Source organism: Scophthalmus maximus, chromosome 9 (genome assembly GCF_022379125.1).
Source record: "Scophthalmus maximus strain ysfricsl-2021 chromosome 9, ASM2237912v1, whole genome shotgun sequence".
Classification (NCBI taxonomy): Eukaryota; Metazoa; Chordata; class Actinopteri; order Pleuronectiformes; family Scophthalmidae; genus Scophthalmus; species Scophthalmus maximus.
Window position 1 is genome coordinate 2,649,150 of NC_061523.1, and position 12,960 is coordinate 2,662,109.

General features: G+C 40.7%; 1 protein-coding gene across 3 annotated transcripts; it reads left to right on the forward strand.

Annotated features, from left to right (window-relative positions):
- The first annotated feature begins 1,500 nt into the window (after positions 1-1,500).
- tmem129 (transmembrane protein 129, E3 ubiquitin protein ligase) lies at positions 1,501-12,914 on the forward strand. Of its 3 annotated transcripts, XM_035649640.2 has the most exons (7): positions 1,502-1,896; positions 3,809-3,867; positions 7,146-7,403; positions 10,403-10,563; positions 11,696-11,855; positions 11,956-12,028; positions 12,195-12,914. In XM_035649640.2, exons 1-7 carry the CDS (start codon positions 1,692-1,694, stop codon positions 12,377-12,379), a joined length of 1,101 nt encoding a protein of 366 aa, XP_035505533.1. In that variant the 5' UTR covers positions 1,502-1,691; the 3' UTR covers positions 12,380-12,914. The 3 variants fall into 3 exon arrangements, with proteins under 3 accessions (XP_035505534.1, XP_035505533.1, XP_035505536.1); XM_035649641.2 differs by lacking the exon at positions 11,696-11,855 and having other exon boundaries at positions 1,501-1,896; XM_035649643.2 differs by lacking the exon at positions 7,146-7,403.
- The last annotated feature ends 46 nt before the right edge of the window (positions 12,915-12,960 follow it).

A 12,960-nucleotide genomic window follows, 5' to 3' on the forward strand; every position in this document is an offset into this window, starting at 1 on the left:
GCCAGTTGACCCACAGGGAATCATTCTAGGGAACACACATTTAAGTGGGTTGGGGAAAAACAAATTGTACATTCTTTTAGTTGCCCATGAATTGATCACAAGAAATTGGCTCGAACCGAACCCTCCCACCATAGACCAAAGGAGTCAAAGCAGTCAACTGCGTGGAAAATATAACAGCAAAACTTTGACTCAGGGTGGACATTTATTTAGAGAGGTGGTCGCCAGTTTTACAATATATAGCAAATTGAATAGAGGGGAATTTTTTTCCAAGGCAGTGATGTCAGTCCTATTCTGTTTAATATCATGATAAATTTTATATTTGTGAATGTTGGCAAAGAAATTGGTTCATCACTTTTTGCAGATGATAGGGCTATATGGAAAAGGGGGGGAAATATCACACATGTGGCTAATAGTATTCAGAGTGCTATATTGTGGGTTGAAAAATGGTCATATGACTGATGATTTAAAAAGTCGGTTGCAAAGTCATGCTATATGTTTTTTACCAGAAAAAGGGAATTTAGAACAGGTACAGCTTAAATTGTATGGCAAAAGTATGGAAAGGGTAGGAGAGTTTAAATATTTAGGATTATGGTGGAATTAGAACAACTCTTACGAATGCACTGCTAGTGGAAGCTGATGAGTTACAATTATACCTAAGACGCTCAAAGCTGTCACTGGCATATTGGGTCAAGTTAAAGGGGTCTTGAGAGGAGCAGCCTGCAACAAACATGCTGTGTGAATGCTGAGAATATGAACAACGACGGAAACGTAGAGGATTTGGATGGGATATTAATAAATTAGCTGAAGAATATGGTTTAAATGTGTTGGACTATGGCCCTAATACTGTGTGGGGTAATGTTCCTCCATGGATATTGCCAGTGTCTGGAAAAGAAGAGAGAATGGAGTGAAAGGAATGAGGGGAACATTGGAGTTTTGGTTCAAGAGTATGTGAAGAGAAATTTTTATAATTATATGCAAGTGTTTAGTGATGGATCTAAGGATCCAGGGAGTTGTCATGTAGGAGCAGGAGTACATATATCCGAGTTTAATGTGACCATATGTAAAATAATTAATAACAGATTGTCGTTATTTACAGCAGAAGTAGTTGCTATTATTTTATGTTTATAGTGGATAGAAGAGATAAGACCTGAAAGAGTTGTTATTTGCGTGATAAGATTTATGAATTAGAACGGGGATGGGATTTGGAAGGGATCTAAGGGATGAGTGAGAAAACTATGGAATGCTGTAGGGCGCTTTTGAGTTTTCTTAAAGATTCAGGGCTATATCATAAAATATAGTATATGCTCTATTCTTTTCTTATATATTTTTGTTTCATTGTTTTTGTTTCATTGTTATTATTATTATTATTGTTATTATTATTATTATTATTTTTATTATTTTGATCTGAGAATGTAACCTGAAGTTTATGAAGCCTGGGGTTACACACTCCGGTACACTAGGTGGCGGTATGCACCTTAAAACGTTGTTTAGCGATCTGCCATAAACCAGAGAAGAAGAAGAAGAAGAAGAAGAAGAAGAAGTCAGCTGCTGGCAAAATGACAAAAGAAAAAGAACACTGCCTCGATCAGACATAAAGGGTAGAATGGATGGTCTCAGTGTACCTCCATGAGAAGAGTAGCACCATAGAAAGGATAGTCGCGCAGTGGTAGTCAGCTACAAGCAGAGGAAGTATGGAGAGTCCGGAGTTAAGTTTTACTTTGGCCTACATTGTGTTCTGTCTGTGCTTCGTGTTCACGCCCAGTGAGTTCCGCTCGGCCGGCTTGACCATCCAGAACCTGTTCTCGTCCTGTTTGGGGAGCGAGGATGTGGGCTTCGTTCAGTACCACATTCGGAGGACCAGTGTCACCGTGCTGGTCCACTCCGCTCTGCCGTTAGGTAAAACACACTGTTTCTGTTCTTCATGTAGTACCAACATAAGTTCGCTTGCCCCGTTTAGCAGCGGTGGACACAGGTTGACACTCCTGCCAGCTTTGTGTCCAAGTGGTAGATTTTCTGCTTTATTAGTTTTATCGAGCACTTTGATCGCTATAACGTATTCGCACACTTTCATATATGTAGGCCTGGCACTTTGACAACACGTTAGCAACATGGTGGAGCTGACGTGGACCAGACTTCTTCTCGCTCACACTCCAACACCCTGTCCCACGCCTCTCTGTCCTGTTGGTCTGTAGTCTCTCCTTGGACCTCTCTGACCCAGAGGACCTGGGAAAGCTGTTTGTTTGTTTGGATCCCCATTAGCTTAAGCACAACCTAGAAAATTTCTTCTACCTGGGATGCTGCAGTTTATGTTGTGAAAAATAAAATTTACACAATGACTTAAAAAACAGTGCACATGACATTACATCCGTTTACACAAACACTAAACAAAATACAACTCAAATAGTTACAAAAATTACATCTGATGCAATAAAACGAAAAGCCAAAAAAATAAGTTATTACACCAATACGAATAAATCTATATCTGAAGAATAAGTGATAACAAAAAGCCCATGTAACCGACTCACTACAAGAATTAGTATTAGATACTGACGTTTCTTTGAAGGTAATATTCTTTAAGTGATTTTTTAAAACTATACTGAGTGTTTTGTTGTTTAAAGTTCCATTCACACATTGCTCTATATTCGACTGAATGTTGAATTGATTTGGTTTTTGCTTTAGGTAAAATAAAACAACCTCCAGCTGCATGCCTCGTTGGATAATGATGTGTGTCTGTACTAAAGGATAATTATTTTTTTGTATAAAGTAAAAGGTATTTTAGTTCTTATGACAAGTTTTGGTTTGGAACATGAAGAATAATTAGTTCCAACCACTAAACTAGTTGTTTAGGATACATTTTTAAATAAGTTAAGATATGTGGTGTAAAGATCTGAGCCATTTGTCTAGTTCTCCCACATCCTATTCACTGACAATCTGACATAAGTGTAATTATGCTATGGTATCATTGAGTTACACTGTTGGCTCATCCTGAGCCATTTTAGCCTGTATGTGTTCACATAAAAAAAAAAAGATATGTATTAGAATGAGCTGTGACCAGATGGATGTACAGCCATCTGTCACTGGATCACTCTGATACTAAAGGAAACTTATAAATGAAGTAGTCTAATTACAGTCAAATAAACCTTGCAGATGGACAACATAGACCATACCAGAAAGAAAATTCAACATGTTCAGTCTATTTGACAGTTTCATATTGATTTTCATTCAGCCATAAAAGTAGCATGCCCCTGTTTATTTAGGGATGCAACTACCTGTTATTTTCATCATGGATTAATCTTCATCTTATTTGCTTAATTATTTGCCCAATTAATATTTGTGTTTCTTTAATGTGAGATACTAGTGCAAATAACTGTACAATTTTCCAAAACCCAACTATAGTCAGTTAACGTAGGCATTTTACATTTGCACATTTAAGAAGCTGGATCCAGAAAATCTTTCTTATGTTTGACAAAAAAAATTCCAAAACATTTGAAAACCGTTTCTGCCAATCAACCTTTCAAATTAATCAACATATCATTTTTGTGTGGAAGGAATGTTAAAATACAGAGATCCAGACTTTTTTCCCCCCACTGGAGTGCACTTCCTACATGTTTTATCAGGTGTAGATGTAAAGATTTCCAAGCTGAGGCTGACACATTTTAAATCCATGTACAAGTACAAGTTCAGGGAATATGGCAGTTAATATCTGCATGCTTGTTTCCATGTTTGTGTACGGGGCAGAGTTGTGTGCTTACCTTGGGGCTGTGTTTGAGGTGATGGCTTATGTCCTTGTTGCTGTTCATTTCTCCAGGTTACTACATGGGGATGTGTGTTGCTGCTCCGGAGAAAAACCTGGGATACATTCACAAGGTTCGCCTTTCTGCACATGTATGAACATTCTTGGCATTGGTCTAAAACACGGGCACAAGCATTACACTCTTATGACACTTTTTATTTAATTTCCCGCATGTCAAGTAAGTAAATTTTGTAATGATGTGATTAAGGAGTATTTTTGTGGAGCTACACAAAGCTGTGATGTAGTTGTGTGCAGGATATGAGATTCATTAAAGTGAAAACATTTAACACACTGGATTCAGCAGTGTCATTGTGAATGGGATAGTTAAGTTAAGGTTAATTATTATTATTATTATTATTATTGTTTCATCTGTAATTTCGAAGTTTGACATTTCGTCTGCATAGTAGGTAAAATGTTATTTCTGAATGAATTAATTGTTTAATGGTCTAATACAATATTACAGCCTTTAAGGGGCCCTTCCCCGTTAGAGTACAAAAATAGTTTATCTTCAGACTCAGTCTTTTGTCTGGCGACATGCTGATAGTCAGTATATCGGGTCAACCCTTAAATAATCATGTCATTTTAAAAATGTAGGGGTGACAGACAGTATTGGGGGTTTTTTTAAACATCCCAATGGGATGTGAAAAAATGTAAAACTATGGTAGAGTGGTTCTCGAGAGGTTAGGTTCAGAAAAAGGTTCAGAATCCTCACTGACACACACTGTGCGACAGCATTGAGAAAACCTTCTTTCATTGGCCACAGCCTCAGTGCCAGTGTATTACAGTAAACTCAGATAGTATTCTCCATTTTTTCAGATTATCTATCAACCTTTTACATCCTTTTCAACACTTCAACAGTGAATTTAAGAAAAAGTGATTTAATTTCTTATTGTTTTGCTGATAGCTTTGTTTTTTCCATATTAAAGGGGCAGTAAGCGATCTTGAAGAAAGCTTGCTTCTCTCTTTGTTTTTGTTGTGATTGTACTGCTCTCGCCAGGCCGGGAACCCGCGACCTCGGGAATGGGAAACTGACGTGCAAACCACTAGGCCAAAACCACAGAGCTGCAGTGCGACCCGCTAGCAGGTGGCACTGCTCTTAAGGTGTCGACGCGTGATGTTTACAAACTGCACTCGCAGTGTTGTGTGGCACGACCCGAGGCATTACTTTTGTTTTCAGCTCAGGGCTGAGCTGAAAACTCACATATTTTCACACAGAACCGTTTGAACTGTGAATGTCCTGATGTCAATAGGAGCTTGTTCCGCCATTGAGGAACCAGGACAGAAAACAGACAGGGTTTAGTTGAGCGGTGGCTGCCCACCTCTCACAGTGAGGGAGTAGCAAGCCATTTGGCAATAGCAGAGCGGAGTGGACGGGCTGGGGTGTTTGTTTGACCATTTTCTGGTTTTTGGAAGGCCTTGAACCATTCGCAGTAGAGTAGGCGAATACCAGTGCCTTGAATCGGGCCGCTGCATTCTGGATGAGCTGCAGAGTTCGGATGGCACATGTCAGCAGACTAGGCCTGTGACGATAACTACTTTTTGTCAATCGATATATAAGGCGATATATAAAATTATTGTGAGATAAACAATCTATTGTGTGATAAACAATATAATCGTAATTTTTTTTGCAACTGAAAAATGTGAGCTTTTATTAAAGGTCTATTGGTTGTAGCGCATGTGAATCACTGAACTCTTCTACACAATTTGTATCACTGCCAGTTTCCTCTTATTTTCAGCAGCAGGGGCAGTTCATCAAAGCAGCAATAGGGGCAACATGTCATAACTAGTGCATTCAGACATCTAACTGCATGTAAAAGATCTTAACTGGTTCTTGTGGGGTGCTTGTGCTGATGAGCAGACTGACACACTCGCACTCTGAGACTGCAAGACATCAAATACACTGTGCATTGCCCCACATCAATGTCATGCTGTTTGTCCAGATGCGAAGTGCGTCCCGACTTGCAGCTAATAAACAACCCGCATAGTCTGCACTTTGCCTTGTGGTCGCTCAGACTTGTGACTGTTCATCGCCATCTGTTTCACTCTGTTGGTCGGACGATAGCATGCATGCTAAGTGCTAACTCCTATCAAAACACAGGCATTGGTATGTTGATGCGTGACGTAGACAGACAGGTCCTGGCAGATGAATAAGAACCTCCTGGCGAGTAGTCACAAAGTAGCGTGCCTAGCTGTCAACAAACACAATGGCGATTATCAAGGTCAATATAAATGATCGAGTTCATGTATCGTACGATAAGTCGACAATGTAATTTTCGTGATAGGCCTATGGCAGACCACCTAGTAGGGAGTTGCAGTAGTCCAGGCATGAGATGACAAAAGCCTGCACCAACACCTCTTCAGGGAGGAACAGATTTACCTCCTGACATTGTTGAGGATGAATCTGCAGGAGCGGGTCGTCACTGCGACGTTGGAAGCGAAGGACAGTGTCACCCACAGGTTCCTTGCAGATCTAGAGTCACCACAGAGTTCTCAATATTAATGGGCAGGTCATTGATGGGAGACGCTTTCCCTGGGCGAAAAAGCATCTCAGTCTTCTTGTCCAGATTGAGCTTCAGGTGGTGCGTCGCCGTCGACATGTCAGCCAGACATGCAGAAATTTGTGCTGCCACCTTGGTTTCAGATTGTGGAAAGGACAAATGAGTTGGGTGTCATCTGCATAGCTGTGGTAGGAAAAGCTGGGTGAGTGAATAACAGAGCCTAATTATCTGGTGTTCAGAGAGAAGAGGATGGGGCCCAGAACAGAGCCCTGAGGGACCCCAGTAGTGAGGTTGCAGGGTTCAGACACCGATTCTCTCCAAGTAACTAGAGGTAGGATGCGAACAGGGAGATTGTAAGCCTGAGACTCCCAGTTCTTGGAGGATAGAGAGGAAGATTTGGTGGCTCACTGTGTCAAAAGCTGATGAGAGGTTGAGCAGGATGACAACAGAGGGGAGGGAGGCTGCCAGTATTACTATAACCATAAGAATTAGTCTGATAGAGCTTAAAGCAGTGTTTATACAACTGTTCTCTCTCTCTCTTCTCACCCCTTCTTTCTGCCTACCTCTCCTCTCCCCCGTTTTTCTCGGCAGATGGCCGCCCACAACTGAGTCCGGTTCTGTAAGAGATTAAAAGGGAGTTTTTTCTCCTCCACAGTCGCCAATTGCTTGCTCATTGTGAGAACTGTTGGGTTTTCTCTGTAATATTGTGAGGTCTCGACTTTAGTATGTAATGTGTCTTGAGACGATGTTGTGATTTGGCACTATACAAACAAAAAATTAATTGAATTGAATTACCTGTGGCCAGCGGTGATGAAATAATGTGTTGCATCCACATGTCTCTGTTGTTTCACCAGGTCAGTGACAGCTGGAGATTATTTCTCCTCCTCTCTATCTGCCTCCAGTTGGCCAGCTGGACACACGTCATCTACTGGTCCCGCCGTCACTGGCACAACCATCCAATCAGCCGTGGCCTGCAAGCCCACGTGCAGCCTCCCCATTCTGGCTGGGGCTCTATGGCAGCTAGTGTCAACACTGAGTTCAGACGCATAGATAAGTTTTCTACAGGGGCACCTGGAGCCAGAGTTATCGTTACTGACAGCTGGGTGTTAAAGGTGAGAAAAAAAACTTCAGCCAATGATGTGCAGGCCATGAGTGACCATTTTCAATTCAAATCAGGCTCAATTAAATTTTATTTGTACAGCACCAAATCACTACATACATTATCTCAAGGCACTTTACATAGTAATGTCAAGACCTCCCAATATTACAGAGAAACCCAACAGTTCCCACAATGAGCAAACAATTGGTGAAGGTGGAGAAAAAAACCTGCCTTTAACAGGAAGACATTTCTAGCAGAACCTGACTCAGTTGTGGGCGGAACATCTGCCACAACCGGTTGGGGTGAGAGGAAAGAAATGGGATAGGAGGGTAGAGGGAAATCAGGAACTGTTGTGTAACTGTTGTTTCTCTGTCAGACTGGTTCCTTATGATGACAATAATAATACTGACACTTGTAGATGTAATGATGTTGCTAATAATAATAATGTAAATCAGTTGTATAACCATTGCTTTAAGCTTTATCAGACTAATTCTTATGATTATAATAATACTGGCAGCCTCCCTCTCCTCTGTTGTCATCCTGCTCGACCTCTCAGAGTATTATTAAGATTATTATTATTATTATTAATAATAATAATAATAATAATAATAATAATAATAATAATAATAATAAACACAAACTGGGAGCTGGTTCCAGAGGAGAGGAGCCTGGTGACTGAAGGGAACTAGGCATGGGCCGGTATGAGATTTTGACGATGATAACCTTACACAAAAATACCACGGTTTCACGGTATTGCGCACATCTAAAATGTTTTTTGTTTTTATCTTACTGGCCTCTGTGAAAATTTTGAACAGACTACTTTTGTTTTGTATTTTTTAAAAAAACAATGAAATCAAACTTAAAAGTTAAAATGGACTCAATATAAGATCTGAACAATAAAACCATCAAAGACTTATCCACATTAAAAGTTTAGTTTGCGCATGAAATACAATCTCTGCAGGCCCCTTTTGCAGATTTTGGATACGTTAAGGTCATGGGTCAAGTTTTTATCAATCACTGTCCCCAAGTACTAATAGGACTCAACCATCTCCACCACTGTGCCTTTGATTGTGGTCGGGATAGGTGGCTGTGGGTTTCTTCTAAAAAATCAATTACCATGTCCTTAGTTTTTTGAACATTTAAATTGAGGAAATGGCTGTAACACCACTCCACGAAATCAGTCACAACTGGCCCATGATTGACCTCTCCATCCTGGAGCAGACTGACTATAACCATGCCGTCAGCAAATTTCAAGGGATGCCTGTTATTGTGGCAACCCCTACAGTCTTTTGTGTACAAAATACACAATAATGGGGACAAGACACACCCTTGTGGAGAGCCCGAGGATGACAGCTTCTTTTGACATAAAACACCATTTGCCCTAACTGACTGGGGTCTGCATGTTAAAAAATCCATAAGCCATTTTACCATGGCATTTGCGAGATTAAAATTTGACACTAATTTACTGGATAAAATGGGAGGCAGGATTGTATTAAAAGCTGGAGAAATCAGCAAATAAGAGTCTAGCATGTGTTTTCGTTCCCTCTAGATGCTTGTAAAGAAAGTTAAGTAGGGTAGTGGTAGCATCCTCCGCTCCTTTAAAAGGCAGATAAGCAAATTGTGTCAGGTCAAGCTGGTTCTGCAATTTATCCATCAAGAATTGCTTGACCAATCGCTCAAAACATTTTATTACTAGTGAAGTTAGAGCTTCTGGTCTGAAATCATTAAGCTCTTCTGGTGATTTGCTCTTGACCACAGGTACCACAATGAACTTCTTCCACAGTAATGGGACCTTGCGCTGAGTGAGAGATGAATTAAAAATATCACTGAAAACATCACAAAACTGATCTGCTCAGACTCTCAGAGTTTGCCTATAATCATACCTGGCTGGGCTCTTCCTGATATTACATTTAAGAAACATGGATCTGACACTGATAATAAGTGGAGAGGTGACAGTATGTTCACTCAACATGTCCAACAATTTGCTATGTACATTTGAACAATTATTCTCATCATCAAAACCTAAGTAAAAGTCGTTAAGTGCATTTACAAGCTCTGAATTTCCACTAAAACCATTTATATTATTTGGCGCATAATTCCTTTTATCCTGGCCAGTCATAGCCTTCATGCCGTCCCACACTGCCCATAGGTCATTGCTGTGGAATTTCTCCTCTATTTTACATTTATATTGCATTTGGCCCTCTTAATTTCATATCTGGCCTCCTTGTTGGCTCTTAATTTCTCTCTATGCCCCAAGAAGGGCCTCGTGTTTTCTGTGCAGTACTCGATTTAACCAAAGTTTGTTATTAGGAAACACCTTCAGTTGTTTAGAATGGATAACAGAATCCTTTAAGTATCGTAAATAAGAGGTTATCACCTCCGTCCTCTCATTAAGGTCAGAAGAGTTAAAAACTTTCCAGTCTGTACATCCTAGGGCTCCTTTAAGTTTCTCAATTGCACTACTAGTCCACATCTCCACTTGTTTGGTTGTTACTTTACCCCGTTGAGTAGTGGCCTGTAGGTAGGGGTAAGAAGGATGGTATTGTGATCGGAGGAGCCAAGGGAAGGCAGAGGCACAGACTTATAGGCACCATTTATTGAACCATAACATAAGTCAATGGTTTTATGCAATCTGGTGGGGCAAGAAATATACAGGTAAAAGTTTCTCATTGATTGAGTGTGCTTTTTTAACATTTCGATTCAGAACGTCGATGCTCTGTCAGCCCTGATACAAAAAAAATGATATAACGCACTAGAGGAAAGGGTAAAAACTAAGCATTATATGTGTCCTTTAAGGTAACACAAGTCTAAAACTTCTAACGCAAAGAGCAAACACAGTGAATTGCAGAGTTTGAAATCCAAACTCTTTTCCAGTAAGCTATGATGAACATTTCACACAATCCTGCCTTGTGTGGTTGTGTCCATTTTAATTCTGAAGGTATTTTACATCAGCAAAAAAAAAAATAATTTCTTGAAATTCGTCCACGTCTGAAGCCCTTTGTCTATCTCCAGGTTACCACATATCATGTGTACATGGCCTTACAGAGTGAATGTCATGTGACAGTGACAGAGTCCAGGCAGCACCAACTGACTCAAGACTTGGCCTCCCCTGCACAGATCTTGACCCTGAGAGTGGACAGCATCAACCCTGCCATCAGACACTATGATATCAGGTGTGTTTTAGAAGCTGAAGATCAACACTGGTCTTGCATATGTCATGTCTAGGAATGCACGATATATTGGCCGTACATCGGTTTCAGCAGATATGCGCTTTTTTCACTGTTATTGGTTATCGGCAAATAAGATAACATTCATCGATATCAGTGGCCAATGTTTATCTGTTGTGTCACATTCATTTTGCGCGGGCTACACATTGTGTTGTTTATTTGCGAGCTGACTCTGACAACAGCCGAGCTCCATGTCTCTCTGTGTGTCGTAGCGTGTGCTGTGAAGGGGGCGTGGCAGGCTCCCACACACGCAGTGCAGACAGAGAGCTGCTCCGTGAGACGGTGGCAGAGTGAACCGGTCGAAAGTTGGTTTTAATTCACCAAAATCTATGGAGACAACACTCGTTGTCTCAGGTGTAACAAATATTTTGCAAGTAAAGTCGGTGACGAGTGATCTGTGGAAACATTTAGTGAAAGTGAAAGTACATCTAAGCACGAAGCTCCTTCGCAGCTGCAGCTAGTGGGAGGATGACTGAGGAGAGGGTGAGTGAGTTCCACCTCACTGTGACCAGGTTCATAGTGAAAGACCTACAACACTTTACAACAGTAGAATCCTGTAGGTAACAGTCTGTCTGTACATATTGAGTTGTGTTATTTTATTTATTTGACAGGCTTTTTGTTAGTCCATCACTCAACACACAACATCATGTACTTAATAGTAGTAATTTGTTCAAAATAGTGCTGTTCAGTGATCAACTGAACAGCACTGAGTACAATACGAAAAAAAACATTTGTCCATTCTTTTGAAAAAGTAATTTTTCACAAAAATAAATGTGTATGTTTCATAAATTTGTAAGATTGAATTTGTGCTCTTTCAAAGATAGGGTGATGTAGGGCTGAAAGACTTTAAACCAGTTCAGGTATTTTTTATCATGAATATTCCTTTGTTTCCCTTGCAAAAGGGGCAATAAATAACCACATAAACAAAATAAACAAACAAAACCAAAAATATCCGTATCGGCTATTGGCCAAATTATTTTTGTAAACATCGGTATCAGTATCGGCCCAGAATTTCACAATCGATGCATCCCTAGTCATGTCTGGAAAAAACCCACATGTATCTTTCCACCATTTCTAGGCTTAACTCTACAGAGTACGCAGAGCTCAGAGAGAAGCTCCATGCTCCCATCAGAAACTCTGCCAATGTAGTGATCCACCAAACGATCAGTGAACTCTTCCTGGAAACATTTAAAGCACAGGTGGACCTCAATCAGCCATACACACTCCCCATCGGACAGGTACACTACTGTTCATGTTACTGCTGTGCTGAGACGCTTACTAAGTCCTGTAATTGTGATCACAATGAAAATGGAAAATTAATGTTCTGTCTTTACGCAGGAGATGGAGCCCTGTATCGGCTGTATGCAGGTTCCAGCAAACACTAAGTTGGTCAGACTCTGCCACACAGAAGGTGTGTGTGTGTGTGTGTGTGTGTGTGTGTGTGTGTGTGTGTGTGTGTGTGTGTGTGTGTGTGTGTGTGTGTGTGTGTGTGTGTGTGTGTGTGTGTGTGTGTGTGTGTGTGTGTGTGCGCGTGCGCGTGCGCGTTCGTGCATTTATGTGACTCCTTTGTGTTACAGGAGCTGATAATGAGTCAGGCTGCCAGCAGTGTTTCTGCAGACCCATGTGGTGTCTTTCCTGTCTGGGTCGATGGTTCGCTAGCCGCCAAGACCAACAAAGACCTGAGACCTGGTTATCCAGCAGAGTCCCCTGCCCCACCTGTAGAGCCAAATTCTGTATACTGGATGTCTGTGGGGTTCACTGACAAGGCGCGCCAACAGATCCAAAATTACCTTTTCATCTGAAAATAAGAACATTTAAAGGGGCAGTAGGCGATTCTCAAACAATACACGTTTTGTAAAAATCTGCGAATATTCGGCTTAGGTGCAGCCCAGGTTCTGTAAATCAGAAAAAAAGTGTGTACCGCCACAGAACAATGCAAGTACATTTTGTTAACATCACTCATCGTCCCCTTAAGAGACCTGCCAGTGGGTGGCGCCGCAACCCTGCGGTTTTATGGCCTATTGTTTAGTGCGTCGGACTCCCATAACGGAGCAGGAAAATCGCAGCAACAAAGAGAAACAAACGTTCTCCAAAATCACTTACTGCCCCTTTAAATGACACCTGCACCATTGTTTACTCTTTCAAAACATTTTCTCTTTGGTGATGTTGTTTTGCAAAAGCACAATTGATTTTATATTTTAGGTTAATTTTCTTTTCATGAACGCTTCTGTTTGTCACAATGAACATATAAATGTCACCTCTACCCACATGGTTTAAATGCAAGGAAAGGTGAAAATCTTCTGATAGATGAAGTACATAATAGAAAAACATAGTAGAAGGACA